The 21052-nt window shown below is 37.0% G+C and overlaps 1 protein-coding gene across 1 annotated transcript in view; it reads left to right on the top strand.

The window, feature by feature from the left end:
- The window catches only part of PMFBP1 (polyamine modulated factor 1 binding protein 1), a 3624986-nt gene that overhangs the window by 861136 nt on the left and 2742798 nt on the right, over positions 1-21052 (top strand). Inside the window, exon 5 of the mRNA XM_044081904.1 lies at positions 5943-6013. Coding sequence (XP_043937839.1) covers positions 5943-6013 — 71 coding nt within the window. The remainder of the gene's footprint in view (positions 1-5942; positions 6014-21052) is intronic.

Raw genomic sequence — 21052 nt, 5'->3', positions numbered from 1 at the left:
GATCTGAAGCTTTGTTTTTCTATAAACAGAGTAAATTTCACTGGACGCTTGGAACACTTACCTTCTTAGAAGCAGTCTGAGATGCCCAGTGGATTTGCAGAAGTATTTAATGTTGATATTGTATAATTAAAGCCATGAAAGTGATTCAACAGATAGTATTCTCACCTTGGATGTCAGAAAGATCAAAAGAATGTGAGTTCTTTCCCCACAGAAGGTGCTTAGATTCACATTTTAGTACTGACACTGTACTACAGCATAAAGGGTTGCTGCACTACTGAAATATGATTGATTAAATAAGATGTTAAACTGAGGTTACATCTGCCTGAGTCAGTGTTAGCTCAAATGGATTTAAATGTTTTTATGACACAGGCATAAAATATGCCCCTGCAGTTATCAAAAAAAAAAGAGTAGGGTAATTTCCCTGGTGTCCTGTTCAAAGTATTGAGTTTGAGGATCATCTTTTGCCTCCTCTGAAAATAGGCTGTAGGCTTAAAGGGACTAAACGCAGTCACCAAAAGCTAGTAAGTAAACAAATAACTCCCAATTTTATTGCATGCCTCAAGTATATACAAAGCCTTTGCTTTTAAGTTTTTCTGCAAACAACTGAGAAAGGTACTCAAAATATTAGTTCAGATGACGCTTATTATAATTTCTGTAGATTTATATTCCCCATTTTACCACAGATATTATTTTGTAGGAAACAGTCAGCTTTTTTTTTGAAAGAAGTTAGTATGGAGACTACTAATATAAATGTAGATTTCTAACCCTGCTTGTAGACAGACAAACAGTGCTTAACCCTGCTCAGAGTATGAGAATGTGAAGTTCAAGACAACCAATGGATTTGTGTTGGAACTTTCCTGCTGTGCCATAGCCTTCTTCACAACAGAGGCTTAGAGGCCTGACCTCTCTCCTGAGGCTGGCCAAGATTTATCCATGAGTGCTTGTCACAAGTCCTAACCAAGGAACTACCAGGCTGGAGCATTACATTGTCTAACATTAGTGATATGGAATAATCCGCACATGCCAAAAGTATATCGTTCCTGTATGTATGCACGTATAGCTTTGATGGCCTAGTTAGCTCTATTGATTATGGTTTGTTTCCAGATGTCAGCTGTTTAAAAGATGGGAGCAGAGTTACTAGGAATGATACCTTTTGCAGTATGTTAAGGTGCAGAGCCAGAACTTATGAATGTAATGTAAGAGTGAATGTGTGAGCTTGTAAGGTTTTGGCATGCTTTTGTATATTCCTGTTCATTCAAATTGTATATGTAATCATGGGATGAGTTTTGCCCTTTTTCCTGCGAGGTAGTGGTAAAATCATTAAGGCCAAATCTGGTCACAAGGAAAGATAAGTGTTAGTATGGCCTTGAGTATGAAAACTGTGCTAAGCTTAAGAGGCAGAGGAGACAAAGCCCTGGTAGCTAGTATTTAGATAAGGGGATTAGAACATGAATGGGAATGGAGGCCACATTTGACTAGGGGAACATAATTTAGAGATTGTTTCAGGAAGTATGGTAGATATTTTTGGGAAGAAAGCAAATGGAATAACCAAGAAGAGCGAATATAGATAAGTATGGTAGATATTTGTGGGAAGAAGGCAATTGGAATAACCAAGAAGACCGAATATAGATAAGTGTAAGGGGTCTGACTGATATCATATGCCATATGACTGTGAAGGCAAGTATTGAGGCATCAGTGTGTCCTTTGCTAGATAAGCAGAGGACATTTCTAGATGAAATATTTACCTAATAAACCATCACTCCCTTGGTGGAAGATGACTATGATGGATCTGGTCTGAGATATTAAGAATTGCAGAAGACCTACCATTTTATGTGGTATTAAATGCATTTCCATTTCAAAAATAAGTATCCCTGCTTTAGCTATGTCATTTTGTATTAAGCAGCTTCTAACAAAATCTAATCATTTAAATACTTACACAATCTGAAAAGGCCACAGATGTACAAGGGCATTATGAATTATTATTGTATACTATTTTACATAGCTAATACCTAATGCACTCTGGGACATGTAACTAGTTGTGTTCTATAAGGTATTTTAAAAGAGCAGATATAACAAAAACTGTTACTGATTCATATTCAGAAATGTCACAAGCCTAGTTATTTTGTTAAAAGTTAAATAAATACTGTAGGTCTGCTGACATCTGTACCTGAGGATAGTGATCATTGGGCAGAACTGGAGAGGGTCAAAATACCTGTGGGAAAGCCTAATTTGGTCAGGGGCAAAACTCTGTTGCTGAATGCTGTTTACCTAGTACAGGAGCAGAGGCTGATCTGGTCTGTGATATTAAGACAAGTAGAAGACCTAACATTTTGTGTGGTATTAAATGCATTTCTGATTGAAACATAAGTACCACTGCTATAACTATGTCCTGTTTTGTATTAGATAGCTTCTTACAAAATCTAGTCATTTACATTTCTAAAAAGTTTTAAAAGGCCACAGATGTACAAGGGCATTATGAATTATTATTGTATATTATTTTTACACATCTAATACACAACACATTCATGTTACAAAAAACTCTTACTGGTTCTTATTCACAAATGCTGCATGCCTAGTTTCTTTGTGAATAGTAAATAAATACTGTAGGTCTGCTGACATTTGAACCTAAGGATAATGATCATTTGGGCATAACTGGACAAGATCAGAATACTTGTGGAGAACTCTAATTTGGTCAAGGACAAAACTCTATTAGTGAATACTGCTTGCCTGGGACAGGAGGACAGGCTTAATGAAGTTAGCCATTTTCGGTTTGTGTGAAGATTTGATTTTGTTTCTTTTTCCTTTCTTTCTTGATAGAGTAACTGGTGCTTTTTTATTCAAGGAGACTTGATAAGGTCATTTCTAACATGAATCACCTAAATCAACTAGCTTATTTTAGGGTCTGAGACTGCATAACAATGACTGACAAATGCTTGTTTCACTTAGATAAGACTAGACACCTGAACTTGAATGCACAACAGAAGGCGTATAAAGCAGACTGCTTAGGTTATTTTACCCATACTATAGAACAGGGGAGAAACATACAGAATTTTATTTATTAGTTTCATTTTGTTAACTTGCAAATTTCACTAAATCAAAGGCTGCTTTACTGGAGTGACAAGCTCCACCAAAAAAATCTCAGATCACAACCCCCCCCCCCCCCAAAAAAAAATCTACTTGCTACTGACCCTCATTAGGGGCATTGGGGAGTGATCTGCAAAACTGCAGTAACAGATATTTAACCCCGTTCGGTTTCAGTTTTTACTTTATTGCCCGCTGTACACCTGTGGCATGCAAAAGTTGTGTATGCTATATGTAAAGATGTTTTATACTCTGTTAGTATCTCATTCTGCACACTGCTCTTGACATTTAGATTGCTTCAGTGTACTTATTTTATCCTGCATCAATTGACACAACACTTTCTGTGTTTAGACAATAATATCTGTCACTGTTAGAAAGTATTATTTGCAAGTAGTCATGTTACGTGTTTCTCTTTTATCTTCTTATTTTATGATATCAGGAAGGTTGCTGCCTGTCTAATGGCCAGACTGACAAAAGTCTTATTTTGAAGGGCTTGAAACCTGTAGACAGCTCCATTATTGTATACTCAAGAAATGATAACACTGTAAACTGTGAGCCTTTTCAAGTGACTGAAAACTTCTAGTGGTAAAGAAGCACATCTTATTTTAACAGTATGTTACTGATACTCATCCTTAAAATGATTTCCTCTGCCACTTTTGCAATTTATATGATTTGACTGTAACCCATGCAAGATTAGGGTAAAACTAGACATTATAAATGCAGAAGAACTTCCTTCTTTCTTATTAAGTCCTCTTCTATATTTAAAACTTCATGATATATGAGTGCATACTGTAGTGAGGTAGAAGAAAAACGTCCCCTGTACCTCCCCTTCCCCCAGCCTCTATAACTGCCTTGGCATAAAATACCCAAATTTGAAAAATGAAGGTTACTGCTTGAAACATTCCTGTAATGAGACTAGCTTTTCCATGTAGTGCAGCATGAAGTGTTTCCCCACTTCGCTTCATGGACATAATGGATAGTCCTTATGCATATTAATATTACGCATGTATTCCATGGCACACATTCAGGCATGCCAGCTCTGCAGGCTCATTTGAATAAAAATAATTTATGTAGACATTCCTTCACTCTGGGACTTTTTTTTCTAACCACCCCCCAAGACATCCATAAAAATTTCAAGTGTAATGTCCAAGAGGTGTCATTATTTTTTGCATATCGTTAGAGCTTTGTAAAGAACAACAGCGACATCTGCATGTGCGGCAGCACAGAAATACATTAATACTTCACTTCTGTCTAAATCTGTTTTTTTTTTCCTTTCTATTTAAAACAGATGACCATGCTATAATTTCATACCATATGTAATCTGAATATTAACATCTGACACAAAACAGGTTTTCAGAAGGGTATTGTTGGAGTGATCAAGTATGTATCAAACTGTATCTTGTTTCTAAAAAGATTCAGGATGCGTGCATCCACAACAAATTTCCATGTCTAATTCACTTGGTGGTGTTTTATTTTCCTGTGTTTTCCCAGCACAAATGATTTTGAAGACCCTTCAATGCTAGACAATATTTAAAGGAGAATGAATCGGTCCATTGAAGAAGATGCACAAAGAACTCAATTAATATGTTCTGCATGTATAAGAGTGACAAAGAACTCACTGTATCTACTCCTGTTCTGATTTTTTTTTTCGCCTGTTTCTTCTCTCTCTCTCTCCCTCTCTCTCTCTGTCACTCGCTCGCTCTCCTGTGCCAGTCCACTAGAATCTAAGCAATGAAATAATTGATTAATCACTCTAATGATTTAATACCTGCAATCAGAATGAGACTGTGTGAATCCCCGCATAAATTACCAGAAGCTGGGCCCTATTGTTTTAGACAGAATTATACAGAGAACACTGAGCCAATAAATGCGCCACTTCTGTGCCCCGTCAGGTCTGCCTGCATGCCTTGTCTTCCTTTTTAGCAACCCTGTAAAAAAAATAACCTTAGAATCATATAAAATGAGTAATTTTACCAGTACATCCCTACAGAACTACTATTTCCATTTCATTAGAATTTATAGTTCCTTAAATCTCCATGGCAGCATAATTTTGCCATTTTTTCATGCACCAGCATGACGGAATTAGAAGAATCCAAGGTTATATCCAACTTCAAAGGATCCCAAGTTATAACCATTTAAAAAAAAAAAAAGACTGTAGAAGGCAGTTCATTGAGCAAGACCTAGCTTTGAAGATATGAATCATATGAGCTTTTTTTTTTTTTTTTTTTTTGACTTTGTGCTCCTTCTGGCTTTGAATGCCCCCACGCTTAGGCGGCTTAATGATATGCAAATGAAATATGCATAAACCCATTCTAGTGTATGATGATTAAACACTAGAGACGTTAACTGCCAACACTCGGCTGTTGTTTGACTGTAATAATCTTTTCTGAACGTTCAGCTTGATTACAGAGTTAGCAAACCCAAAGCAGCTGGCAAAGAGAGAGGTAAAAGAGATGCGATGCCCATCCAGAGGCTTATCCCAGTGTAGAAAGAACATTTCCCATGTTCTGCACTCCTTGCTGCTGTCTTTTGTAATCCATCTGTGCGGTCGCACCAAAACGATTTACGAAAAACCCTTCCTGTTAATGTTTGAAAGCTCATTAGATAAATGATTATTCCTCATTAATGACTCGAACACACACAAAAAAATCTCATTCATTAACTGTGCCCCAAAAAATGCCCGTGTAATAAATCCCATGCCAGTCGGTCATGCGTCCTTCAGTTTGTACATCCTGTTACAGAAAAACATGCCAGCCTTAGTTGATCCTTTATGTTGGTACAGTTTTGTAAAATCCACATGCTTTACTAATGAATATTCCTAGCATTTGATTTTATGTTGTTTTTCTTCCCTTTGTTTCCAGCACCCGCTGTCCCTGGCTCAGCGCCCAGTGCCAATGGAACACCTGTTTGGATCCACGGCAACGCACGAAACGTAAGTAGCAAGGCACCCTTATATACCTCTCCAAAGAAATGGGGTAGAAAAGACTTTTATGTTTTTATTATGTTTACCCTTGTTGTACTTTGTGCCACTATGCTGAGCAAGTTACACCTTCCAAATGTCTCTGCCTTCAAGTTTATGCACGTCCTATGTGGCATCCCTCCTCCTTCACTCCCATAGTGGATCTTGTAAAAAGGCTTCAGATCGGCCGCATTCATCTCCCTGGTGATAGCAGTGAATGCAGATAAATCTCTCCCTGCCTGCCTGCTGCAGGAGTATGATTTTTTTTTTATTTTGCCTTCTGTTTGTACCTGAGTTATATAGTTAGTTAAAGACATGCTGAACAAAATACACATACATGCAAGCATCTGTATGCATGTGCAATAAATAAATATATATATATGTTTTTAGCTTTGTGCAGTGAAAACCTTTTCCAGGTCTTTAGGTCTGTTGTCCTTTTCTTTTAAAGATGTATTTTTCATTACAGTTTTCTGATAGACCCTCCTGATGTTGTATTGTTTTTGTCTGCCAGTTTGTCCATCTGTCTATTAAGCAGCTGAAATAGCAAGCCTCCCCTTTGTTTAATTCTTGTCTGCCAAGGAGCAGTGGCATGATACACACACTGACACTGACTGCGATATTTAATGGCATATCATTTCTTAAGTGACTGCTCCCTTTTGTTTGTTCATTTCCTTAATTATAAACGAACATGAAGAGCAAACGAGCAAGCACAGAGACACATGCTCACACACAAAGCGATGGCCTTCGACTCCGACAGATGCCCAGGTTGCCCCTGGCACCTTGCGGGAATTGCTTTCTTTCCCTTTCTCTCCAGTCTTTAGGTCTTGGCATTGAACAGAACTGTGCCATATTACCAGCAGCTGCTTTTGTCTTCTATGGCATACAAATATCCACAATGGCCGATGTGTCCTGGAAGAAGAAAGTTGAAGGTTATTAATCCTGCAATTTGTTTTCCTTTTTTGTGTTTGTTTGTTTGTTTGTTTGTCTTCTGCTGTTCCAAACTTGTTCCATTCTTTTCTAAGGAGGTATTTGCAGAAGGAAAAAACAGCCTGCAATCCTGGAAAATTGTACTTTCTGATGCTCCTTGGTGTTTGCTTGTGGGGGTCTGGATTATCTCCCTCAGCTCTGCAGTACTGTCAGTTGCATATACAGGGCCCTATAACATATACCCGCTGTTATCACATGGAACTATGGCGTTGCCACTGAATGGATGGCACGGTGCCAGCTCTTCTGCCATCCACTCCTGCAGACGCTTTTTTTTTCTCTCTCTCTCTTTCTTTTCCCAGAGACGTGACATTAATTAACATACGGGTTAATTGACTTTAAAAGCTGAAGAATTACAGTTAACTTTCCCCATAGGGTAAAGACGCCAGCAACATGGCATTGCCTCCCCCTGCTCTGGTGCAGGAAAAAAAGCCCGCAGCTGAACTAGCAAGTACAGTAGGAACCTCGGCTGCTTATTGGACTATAGCTGATAGGAGTAGACGTTTTACTGTCTGATCCTTTACAATATGTTGCAATGATATTTTGTTATAAATAATCAAAGCCTCCCCCCTCCTCACTAAACTGCTCTTTTAAGGATGAGAGCTATGCAGAAGTTCTGCTTAGCACATTTTTCACTAAAACACTCGTGGGGTTTGTCGTAATCAACAAAATTAGTCTGCGCTGTCATATTAAATTAAGTAGTTATTGGTGCATTCCACTACCTAACATTTAAATCACTGATGTTGTTGGGGGCTATTCCTTTTTGAAACTGTAAATCGCCCTCTTTATACATTAATTGGCTCAGGTGCTGGTCTCAATAAATACTCTCATTAAGGAAGTCGAGTTGTAGTAATTAACAAAACATACCCATACCACACGCCTGTTTTTTTGTTTTAATTTTTCTTTCCTTTTCTAATGTACAAGTAGCACATTTCACAGTCTTACTATTGTTATTGTGGAGAATGACAGAGGAGGGCATTTAGAGGCATTCCTGTAGAACAAGAACTTCAAGCTTCACATTCACAATTGTGTTGTAAGAAAAGGAAAGAGAGAGAGAGTGAGAGAAAAAGAGAGAGAGAAAGGTATGAAGCAACTGAATTGATGAGAGGAATCCATTATGCAAATGTATGTTATTTGCATAATGTCTCATGCCTAGAATATGTAAATGAAGTGTATAATTTATGAGTGCAGGCATCTGTCGAAAACTGTTTCTGTAATTTGCACAGTAATACTGTTGGAGTTGGTAAAGACACTGCTCCCAACATCATCTAATCCTGTTTCTTATTCTTTATTTCTATATTTGATATATTTTAAGATTTATTCATATAATTGGAATGTCCAGTAGAAAAAAATAACCTTCAGTTGGTCCTTTACCCTCCCTCTAATGCAGAATTGCATCTCTAACTTCTTTCTGTTGCTATTGACTACCATAAATGTATTTTATTGACACTCAGTCTGAGCTGTTTGAGAGTGAAAATGTAATTAAAGCTGACTTTTTCAGGAGATGAGTGTCCATGGACTTTTCTTGAAGCTGTTATTTACGTAAGTGATGCTGTTAATGATGAAAACTGCTGAAGATTCATAAGTTGTTTTAACCCTTTACATAGCTTTATTTTTGAAAAGCAAATCAGCTGCCTCACCTGAAATTGAGCTGTTTTTACCACAAGATATATGTTATTGAATATGGTGTATTTTTTCTGACTTTACTGGAATAATTAGTATTATTTGTGGGTTTCTGCAAAAGAGTTACTAAAGACCTATTGTATTAGCCGGTAAATATTTATTTTTCCCCTTCATCTTATTCTCTTGTATTCTAAGTTTTGGTGCACTATATTTATCAGAGGTGAGTGTTTATTTGTAAGAATCCATTATTAAAAGTTGTACAGTTTCACTGAATGTATGGAAAAAGATAAACTGACAAATGTAATGGATTTGTGTGAAAATATGTTAACTGTAGATTTGCACTTTCTTGATAAACCAAAATCATGTTTGCTGCCTTGTCCTTTCCCCGCTTTTGCATGTTCAAAGTTTGCCTATTATTTGGACAGTGTGTTTAAATACAGTATCTTAGTTTGCAAGAATTCCATTGTTGCAGCGACATGAGTACCACAAAGCACAGCACCTTACTGTCAGACATGAAATGCTCCCAGAATGGTGTACAGAATGTGTTTACCTGTTTATTAGCCATCTAAGCTCACTGAAATTAGTGCTACTTTTTAAGGATAAACTCAGAGCATAAAAACTGATTTGCTTATGGACACTCAATACACATTTGTGGTCTTATGGCGTTTAAACCCAGGTGTCCAGCTTTATATCCAGCTGTGAAAACTTCTGTGTGCTGTACTGCCTCTTTTGGGTGCAGAATACAAGGGTCAACATACATATAACAATAGAGTAGGGGACAAGTAACTGTATAGCAGGCTGAGTAGGGTCATTGTTTTTCAGTCCTACAGGTTCTGTTGTTTCGCAGCAGACTGTTCTGGAACATGACAGACGTAGCTTAATGCTCTGAGGAACTGGTTGCTGAGAATTTTCTCTACAGTGTCCATACAGAGTTTTGGAACAGCATTGTAGGGTCTTAACCAGCGGGCAGAATATTTTTGATTTTCTAATAGTTATTGTAATAATGACACCACCAAAAAAAATAATATATGGGTTTGCACACATGAGAAAATGCAGATATACCACAACAAAAACTGAGTAAGAAGTTGAGTGATACATATAACTTTGTTTCTCCGTTAAGAAACCTCCTCTGTAGAGTCTATGAAGTAACAGCTTTTTAAGTGATCCCCAACTGATGGGTGTACCTGATTGCATCATTATGTCAGGTGTTTCTTCAGGGGCATCCACTGACTGAGCAAAACAAGAGAAGAATTTTTCTACAGTGTTGCGTGTGAAGTTATGGTTTACTGCTATTCATTGGGCCAGTAAACTGTCAGCCTGTTCTTGCAAATGCTTATATATGTCTTTTGACTATCTATGCTTACCAGGTTAGCCCTGTTTAAGTCCCAGATGGCATTGTGTTCAATGACTGCCTTTACACTCTACACTCCAGCCCTGACACAGTATTATCCACAGGCTTCATGAAGGGTCTTCCTTATTGTAGTGATACCGATTAGCACCAAGTACTCATAAGAAATAGCACAGACAGCACCCCCAAAGTAAGCAGTTGTGGACAAATGTGCAGCCTGTACAAGGCATGTTTCATCATATCCTGTCCCTTGCATATATAATGAAGTTTTGCTACACTTTTTATTAAAGATGTATAAATTTGTTACATAGCCAATGGCAGAAGCTCATATACATTTATAAACAACTAAGAAGTCAGAAAGTAATTAAGCTTGTGCATTCCTATGAGCACATTCAGATAAGAAGTCAGAAAGTAATTAAGCTTGTGCATTCCTATGAGCACATTCAGATAAGAAGTCAGAAAGTAATTAAGCTTGTGCATTCCTATGAGCACATTCAGACAATGAATATAATAAATCCAAGTGTAAACCTTAATGTGTGGTGAAGCAGGTGCACTTATTATGTAACATGGTTTTCACGTTCTCACATCAGAGTAACCTCTGACACTAAGAATTGTGTAGGATTCTTGGGTAAACTGATATTCTAGAAACCAATTATCCCCTAATTTCCTGTAAAGAATAAGATTTTCCAGCAAATTATAAAGGTGTAGCTTTATTTTTTTCTGTGCCATTTCCCATCTAGAATCAGATAATCAAAAGTAACTTACAACAAAACACAGGTTTCTAAATGCTGCTCTCAAGTATCCTTTTAATTAATCCTTTTACAGAAAATTAAACTTTTCACTAACTTTTTTTATTCCTCTAGCTGACAAATAATTCAGTGTTCTTCAGGAAGTAGTGAATGTTTTTTTTATATTTTTTTTTACAATTGTCTGGAGTAAATATACATGCTGCAAGCAGACTTGATGTCATTCAGGGGAAACCTTTTATGACATCTAATAATAATTTATATTTTGCATGTCTCCTTACCATGTACATAAAATTAATTTCAAGTGAACTTTTGGCTCTGGTTCCATTACTGTAGATAATGGCTGTATTTTGGCAGATTAAGCCATTGAAATAATTACAGTTTATATAGTTACAGGGCAGTAGGGAGCAGGGGAGAACTTTTGAAGGCACTGCATATTGTTAATATATTGTGAATAGTGTGTCTTTTCACTGTTTGAAAAAGAAGAAACTATCTCTGCATTGGCAAAATGGGCTAGTTATTTTCAGGTGAAGGGAAAGGTAGGCATGTTATAAAAGGATTATACTTTTCAGCCTGTCTGGGAAAACCTATATCTGCTCATGATTGGCAGTAGATTTTTACAGTGCCGAGTTGCAAGCCCGACGCCCAACCTTCAAAGAAGGCATGCCCATTCATGCTCGCACCTACCTGCATGTAGTCACTCGACCACGGGGAAGACATGCAGACTCCACACAGAAGGCTCTCCAGCCGAGAATTAAAAGAGAGAACCTCTTGCTGTGAGGTGACAATGCTAACCGCTGCACCACCGTGGCGTCCCATACTTCTTCTCCTGATATTAGATTCCTTCTGTCCTTTTTATGATTCAAACACCCTTCTCACTTGTTCTATACAATTTTCTATTTACAGATGATTCAGAGTCTTATGTAATCCTCTATTTCTCCAGTTTAACATCCATAGCATAAAAATCTTTTCCTTCCTCAAACTCTTTCCTACACTGATCCAGTTTATTTTCCTGTATGCTTTTCCTACACTCTTATTACCATCTTATACAACTTCTACACCAGTTATGCAAATGTATTTAATTATTCTAGTTAAAGCTGTCTACTCTTCTACTATGTCATGTTTCATTATAAACCAAATACGTTTCTTTTGTAGCTATACAAACAGTTTTCTACTGCAACCATTACTGTAAATCACCATCTTTTTTGTATGTCCTCTGTATGTAATTGATTTGTTCAAGCTTTGTGTCATGTATTCTGTAATGTTTTCTTATATTGACTTGCCTTCAGCCTGAGTCATGGCCTAAAAGTATCCCTTTGGACCTGTTCTGTTTACCATTAGGCAGTTAACCTTGGCATGATAAATCTGTTGACAGAGCCCATAAAAGAACACCACCACTAGCAAATATGCCACTTTATATGAATGGAAAAGCTTTATAGAACTGCTTCCTAGTGAAATGTCAGCATTCATAATGCCAAGTGCCAAAACATTAAAAAATAAAAGACCAAAAACGCAGGATAAAAGCAAATATCAAACATTGCTCTTTTCATTTGAAGTTTTTTTTTTTTTTTTTAGGTGGAAAGCTTCCATGCACCCCTAATATGTGTGTGGAGGGGGGCAAGCCCCGTACAGCCCAGATTTGTATATACTAACTCTGAGATGACTATACCTCAGAGAAAAGTGAACATTCCTGGAAATGGCAATCTCAAACTTGGTGTATGAAAGTTACACATCTTGTTTAGACAGACTACACAAGATTGACCAAAACTATATACAAGCTTAAAACCATGTAACAAATTGCAGTTACAATGTAACACAGCAGTGCCTGGTGTTGTTATGAGAGGGTATGTTTGGGTAAAGCCCCAGTCCAAACTATATACAAGCTTAAAACCATGCAACAAATTGTAGTTATAATGTAACACAGCAGTGCCTGGTGTTGTTATGAGAGGGTATGTTTGGGTAAAGCCCCAGTCCAAACTATATACAAGCTTAAAACCATGTAACAAATTGCAGTTACAATGTAACACAGCAGTGCCTGGTGTTGTTATGAGAGGGTATGTTTGGGTAAAGCCCCAGTCCAAACTATATACAAGCTTAAAACCATGCAACAAATTGTAGTTATAATGTAACACAGCAGTGCCTGGTGTTGTTATGAGAGGGTATGTTTGGGTAAAGCCCCAGTCCAAACTATATACAAGCTTAAAACCATGTAACAAATTGTAATTACAATGTAACACAGCAGTGCCTGGTGGTGTTACGAGAGGGTGTGTTTGAATAAAGCCTCAGTCCAAACTATATACAAGCTGGGTTGGGCAGGTGGCCTAATGGTTAAGGTATTTGTCTTACAAATGCAAGGTGCAGGGTTTGAGTCTCATAAGGGATAATTGGCTAGGCTTCAAATGGCTCTCAAGAGCAGTTAGCTTAGTATTAACCTATTATCCTATTATTATTATTAAAACCATATAACAAATTGTATTTACACTGTAACACAGCAGTGCCTGGTATTGTTACGAGAGGGTAGGTTTGGGTAAAGCTCCAGCCCAAACTATATACAAGCTTAAAACCATATAGCAAATTGTAGTTACAAAGTAGCACAGCAGTGCCTGGTGTTGTTAGGAGAGGGTGTGTTTGGGTAAAGCCCCGGTCCTACCTTGAGGATGTCAAGGTAGCCATAGTGCATGTATTCTGAATCTTAAGACTAATTGTTATGGACCAGGGCCAGCAGATGCCTTTAGAATATGAAATGGGGAGAATATAAGCAGGAATAAATAAAATACTTCAAACTTTGTACAAACCTAAAAAAAAAAAAATACAGGAATCTACAAAAGGGGAGAGGACACTCTAATCAAGAATCTTTCCCCAGTCTACCACATGAAGAAGCCACTTTTCTTAAAGAATAAATGAAGGTTACAGATACCTTCCAAGTCGATCTCCAATCTTCCCTCCTTCCTTCCCTTCAGATCTGCCAGCTATACTTGTGACATTTTCTCTGTTTCAGAAGAAATGGTCATCTATGATTTTAGTCTAGAAATAATTTCTTAAGTGTTTGCTACATAATTTACCAGTACTTCTCTGATGCAAACCATAACAGAAATTTCAGAATTGCTTCTGTTTGGCTTGAAACCAAGTACAGAATTTATTACAAATGAAGACTGCAAAAAACGGTTCCTGTTTCTCAACAAAGGACATGTTTGTATTCCAAATTTTTATATTAAAACACCAGTGGTCTGTCAGACTACTACTAGATCTCACAATGCTTAACAGATTGTAAGATTACAGAAGTTCAAAAGGTTTTTTCTGTCATCTGTTACCATACAGAGGCATGTGTGGATGGGTATAGCAGACGTGTTAAATATCTATCTCCAAATTTCTGTACGCCCTTCTCACAGGAATTGTCTTAGGTCTGGACTGTGGATCAGCATTTTTAGTTCACTTTTCTACCCTTTTGCCTAAAACCTGCACCAAAAATGTTTACAAAAGGCATGGCCTCATTGCTTGCTTAGATCCTCTAAGCTAAACGGTTTACCATCATAATTTTGACAATGTTTTGTGTGAGTAATCACTTAATCGAAAAACATTGTAGAAATTAACGTTACCGAACAAGCATAACAACAAATTAAAAAAAATGTCAAAAGTTCGAATTTGAACTGTTGACATTTTTTCGAACTTACCTCATCATCCGGTGCCATTCACAACACATTTAGTAGGGGAGCAAGCCCCCTTGCACCCCGCCACACCCCCGCCAATTATATATCCTAACTCCGAGGACGCAATACAGTGAAGGATGCCGAACTCACAAAAGTGTGAGTGCACACTGGTATTCACTCATTTGTATCTTTGGCACCTTTTTGTAACATTTGCAATTTTTGGGATGTTGCAGCACTCCTTTCGCAAATAACCGCTGGAATATCCACCGGTCGACCATATGATAGTAAACCAAGCTAAACAGTTGTCTTCAGATGTCACAGTCTCCTCGGGAACTGCACCTGATCTTGGAGGTTTTCAGACATATAAGAAAAGTATCAAATGCAAGGATGTTTCCAGGCATACTCAGTGTATGCCAAGGCATGAATGCTTTAAAGCAGCGTACTTGTTTCATGCAATACCATGTACTAGATTTTAAATAATAAAAAAAGTTCTGTATATTTTCAGTGGTTTTATTTTATTATGGTCTATATTTTGTTAAACTGATTTTTTTTTCCAGAATGCCTCCTTGGCATAAATTGATTAAATTAATCTTTTGCTCAACTTTGTCATTTAGTATTCTAAAGGTATGTTCTCCTGGCACATGCACTTTGGGGGTTGCATTCTAGGAAATGTACAAGTCCAAAAATCAAGGCCATAGATGACACCATCAAAGCTCATTTATCTCTTTGCCACTATCATAGACATTGTCCAGTACAAGGTATTTCTTCTTTCAAAGAAAAAGGCAGTGATCATAAGCTTCTTTACACGTTTCCTGACAAAGGACATAAAAGGAAGAGAGCACCTCATCAAAGCTCTGGGATGGTTATCCTTTATTATCACCACAGTCACGTGATGAGAACTGGCAGGCACTGGGTGCTACCTGGGATCATTCTCTCTTGCAATCTGACCAGCTACTTCATTTAAAAGAAGAATTCTGTCAAACCTACAATGGGAGTCAAGTGCACTCAACCTTTCAGCTGGGGTGGAGATTGATTCTCTGTAACCTCCACAGACTGTTACAACAGATGTTTCATACTATGTTTGGGGTCCCAGTTGCTGTTTCTGCCAGTTTTAGGTTACCAGGATCCAACCCTGATTTCATTAGACATTAGCATAAAAGAGATATGAGCAGGATGCTTATTCATGGGACCTTTTTAAGGTTGTGTACAGCCAGGCTAAGTAATCATAGAGACAGACAACAGGCTAAGTAACCATGGAGAGAGACAACAGGCTATGCACTCATAGGGACAGACAACAGGCTAAGTAATCATAGGGACAGACAACAGGCTAAGTAACCATGGAGAGAGACAACAGGCTAAGTAATGATAGGGACAGACAACAGGCTAAGTAACCATGGAGAGAGACAACAGGCTATGCACTCATAGGGACAGACAACAGGCTAAGTAATCATAGGGACAGACAACAGGCTAAGTAACCATGGAGAGAGACAACAGGCTAAGTAATCATAGGGACAGACAACAGGCTAAGTAACCATGGAGAGAGACAACAGGATAAGTAACCATGGAGAGAGACAACAGGCTAAGTAATCATAGGGACAGACAACAGGCTAAGTAACCATGGAGAGAGACAACAGGATAAGTAACCATGGAGAGAGACAACAGGCTAAGTAATCATAGGGACAGACAACAGGCTAAGTAACCATGGAGAGAGACAACAAGTAAATGCCATCTTATTCCACCAAAACCAGAGCCTGTTGTGTGCTTTTCCTGCAGCCTTCTCATTCAGACAGTAATCCTGCAGGCCATATACCACAGATCACAAATGATTTGGCAATGCTGTACAGATGAGTAAGACTAACAGACTTTATTCTGTAGTCCTGAGTTTGATTCCTTCAGTCTACTCTTGGCTGCTGCATAATTTGTAACCAGATTTAGATTCCAGGTAGTAACTAAAGGGAGGCAGTTGTGCCAAATGGGTTTACCTAATTAAGAAATATAATAACAACAATGACAATTGATAAATACGTATGTCCATTAATTAATAATGATATTTCCAAATTGGCAGAGAAGACTTGTGATGCCCCGTTGCTTTATATGCATTCAGCACCTCGTGGATACTGCCACAGAGTCAAGACCGGCTCTAGCAAGGTGTGGAGCTCCAGCTTTGTATCTGTTAGACTAACAGCTTGAATGACTTTTACTTGAATATGATACCAGCATCACTTGGGATTAGCTTAAGCAAGTGTGTAAAAGTTGTGTACTTATAATGTTAACCATTCAGTTTTATGTGATCATACTACCCACCGAAGGATATTAGTCAATAAGTGTATGCATCTGACTGCAAATCAATAGTACAAGAATATTGTACTTTGCCAAATACTGATTATCTTAAACGTGTGTTTTGGGAAAAGGAGTCGTATCCATCCATCCATTAATCCACAACCCCTTTTTCCCAGTTATGCACATGGAATCAAGGTGTCACTTCATCAGTGACCATCATCCAGAACCCAGATTTATATCATATGCATTTTTGTATGGGAGGACCCAAAGGAGTAATTTTTTTTTACAACTAGGAAAGGCCAAAAGGCTGGTTTGATGGAAGCTCACTGTGAAAAAGTTGAAGAATGTATGCATTAAATGTGTTACATCAGAGCTCATACCCATTACCCCTAAGGAGAGTTTTGTCCATCATGAGATGTAAATTATATGTGATGGGTCTATGTCATTTGATTGAATGCCGAGTAGTCAAACCAATTTGGCTGAAAATTCATTTAACTTAAGACTCTGATTTATAGAAAGTACATGATAGTGCAATTTTTTATAACAGGGAAGTGAGTCTAGAAGATTGTGGATTGCAATGGTTAGTGTCTTGTACCCCCAGATATGTAGATGTTTGTGTTTATGCTCAAGCACTGATTCACTATCTGTGGCACTTATTTTTTTTCTCTGTGGATGTACAGCCATGAAGTTAGTATACATAAGTAAGCTGGGGTGAGGGCAAAGCTCTCACATGAGGGATGTAGAGTGGATTTGTTCCCCTGGAAAAACATTTTTTATATTATATTTTATGTGGAGAAGGTTTTCTATCAAATGAGTTTTCAGTCAAATGAGTTCAACCATTTGGGATTCAGTCAAATAAGCATTTGATTTAAATAAATATTTGTAGTGCATGACCATAAAAACTTCAAATTTCTTATGGTTAAAACCATAAGATCGAAGTTTTGAAACTTTGAAATGTAAATAAAAAAAGTAAAAACAAAAAAATCTTTTTTTTACGTTATTAACTTCACACTACCTACTAATTAAATATACCAACTCTGAGATCTCATTACAGCGAGGAAAATGGTAAATATACCATTACACTCTGTACGGTCATGTCCATTAAATGGTTCGAAGTTTCAAAACATCAGTCTAATGATCTCAACCATAAGAAATTTAGTTTTGAAATGAAGTAGACCTATATATATATATATATATATATATATATATATATATATATATATATATATATATATATATATATATATATATATATATATATATATATATATATATATATATATATATATATATATTATATGTATGTATTTTTTAATACGTTTTATACAACAAATATTTATAAAATCTCTATATCTCTCCATTGACACACAGAGAATAAGACCATGAATGTGGTTCAGCTAATGCATTGACTAGCAGCTGAGATATATCCTAGTGCCATCATGGGGAAGGAAAGAAATGAAGAAACACTCTGTTTCCCTGCCCTCTTCTCAAAAAGGTCTAGGAATGGGCTGAGGGCACCTTTCAGAGACATGGGGGTACTGGTGTTAAAATCAGAGCTGTGGAGTTTGAGACACTATGCTGAGGATCAGGTTGAAGAGGGGAATGACTTTACTTCCCAGAACAGGTTCCTTGCAGCATTAGCATGACATCGCAGGTTGTGGTGTTGGTGGGGGGGGGGTGTTAGGGCTTAAAAACACTGGTATAGTCAGTGTTTATGATGCTGCAGGCATCCTACTTCCTCTTTGCTTCCCATGGGTGCTGGACTCAATTCCTGTTGGTACACCAGCAAGATTTCCCTGTTTCTGTTTGTGGGACAATACTTGGATTGGAATAAGGTGAAATTGGAGTAATATCATATATATACCATATATATATATATATATATATATATATATATATATATATATATATACATATATACATACATTTTATATTATATATATATATATATATATATATATATATATATATATATATATATATATATATAATTTATATGGGTCTATTTCTAAATTTTGAACTTTCAAAATGTTGAATTTCTTATGGTCGAGACCATAAGATCTAAGTTTTGAAACTTTGATATTTAAATAAAAAATAAATAAAAACAAAAACACTTTTTTATTTTCATTTTTGTAGGGGGCCAAGCCCCCTGCACCCCCACCCCCTTCTAATTAAATATACCAACTCTGAGATCCCACTACAGCAAGGAAAACGGCAAATATACCATTCTGCACTGTACGGCGATCTATATTTAAATGGTTTGAAGTTTCAAAACTTGGATCTTATGGTCTCAACCCTAAGTAATTTGATGTTTTGAAAGTTCGCTTTGAAGTAGACCCATATATTTTATATATATATATATATATATATATATATATATATATATATATATATATATATATGTGTGTGTGTGTATTTTTGCTCAGCAAGTGTTAATGTTTGATACATAAATCAAAGTTTTCTCTCCAGTACAACCAGGCATTCTGCAAGAAAGCACAAGTACTTTGCCATAAAGCATCACAGGAGAGAATACTCTCTCTCTTAGCTAAATAACAAGCCAGTACTTCAGCAAACTGTACCAAGGTTTTGGCTTTTGAAATGCTGATTCCAATTCTTTACTCTATGTCCATTTCACATCTTTGTATAATACATTATGCTAAGGGTTTAATAGAGTTGCTAAAATGGTAAGAATTTATTATAATAATTCAATAAATACATATATGCATGCTTTCAATTCAGTAGCATTTGTAGGAGAGACAGAGTCTACTGAGTGACTTCTCCTTGCACCTCTACAGAATGTGAATCTCCCAGCTGTCTTCACTACTGCATTTGTTCTTTAAGCCCTTGTTTCCTTCTTTTAAAATACAGACTTACATATTTTAATGTGTTCAGTACTTTATCTAACTTCTGTAAAACTCCCTTTGATTGAACCCCAATACCTAGAAAAGCACCTTCAAATCAGAGGTCATAGTCCTCTCCTGAAAAAGGGTGCCTTGCTTTCTTACAGGTGAGGGAGGAACAGCTACCTCAAATGGATCAGTTTAAGTATCTTGGGATCTTGTTCATGACTAAAATCCAAGGTGATTGGCAGACTGACCAGTGACCGGGTGAGGAGATGGTACTACTATAGCCATTTTACTATATTTTGGTACTGATGTGAGACCTGAGCCAAAGATGAAGCACTTCGATTACCAGTCAGTCTGTGTCCTCTTCCTCACCTGCTGTTATGAGCTGTGAGTAATGGCTAAAAGGATGACATGATGGATATAAGCAGCAGAAATTAGGTTCCTTCATAAGATAATTGGTCTCACTCTGTGTAGTGTGAGAAGTTTGACAGGCAATCCTAGGGAGGTACTGTATACCTAGCAGAACCCATAGGGATATTAATTTATGGCAGACCCTATACATGCTGGAGGGATATTAACTCTCAGTTTGCCTGGGAATACCCGAGGATACCATATCCTGAGCTAGAGAAACTTTCTAGAGATGAGAAAGTGTGCTTTATCTTGCTGAGCTCACTACTGTCATGATTCGTACCACAACAAGAAGTTCAGAAAATGGATTTCTGGAGCTGGGATGTCATTCAGGCAAATACAAAAATTGATGTACTTTGTGATGTTCTATTGTCTTCTGAAATATAATGGATGCAGAAAAAAACTCCTGTATGTAAATGGTTTATTTATGGTTAAGTATTTCCACATTGGCATCCAAAGACTGTAAGCATGAGTCATAGCTAATTTATAGTGCTTTAGATCTCCTACCAGCAATGATTTATGTCTTCCAATTGAGATGACGTTAGTGTCACACCATGTAGTACACTTGCCTTTGGTGCAGAAGGCTGAGGGTTTTATTCCCTTGCTAGATAGACTGATAACTGACATTGCAGTGTAGCAAAAGGGAGGGGATGCTGCACACCTGAGTGTGCCATCCTTTGGATGATATGTTAAATCGGAGCCCCATCTGCTGGAGTTGTTGGTAGCTCATGTGGATATAAAGTATCCCACAGCACCTATTGAAAAGAGTAGGAGTCCTTTATTATATACAACTATATTCAAATTTACATATTTACAAAAAAAATATTAAATTTACATTACTCCATCATTTACAACTTTCTTTCATATTTGTATAGACCCTCACTCCTTTTTCTACAACCACCATTTGATTTTTCGTATTGTATTTGGTGTCACCCAATTTCCAATAAACATAATTTTATTCATTATTTTATTCTATATTATCCATATAATTCAAAATATTTTCCTTTTCAAATTTTTAACATATTCCATACCACATTTCTTATAAAATCCATATGCAATCATTATCTATATTTATTTGTTAATAGTCCCTTATTTCTTTCAAAATATTCTTCTCTATTATTTTCCCATAA

Source organism: Protopterus annectens, chromosome 8.part1 (assembly GCF_019279795.1).
Source record: "Protopterus annectens isolate FY-2018-M chromosome 8.part1, PAN1.0, whole genome shotgun sequence".
Lineage (NCBI taxonomy): Eukaryota > Metazoa > Chordata > Ceratodontiformes > Protopteridae > Protopterus > Protopterus annectens.
This window is presented reverse-complemented; position numbering and strand designations above follow the sequence as displayed.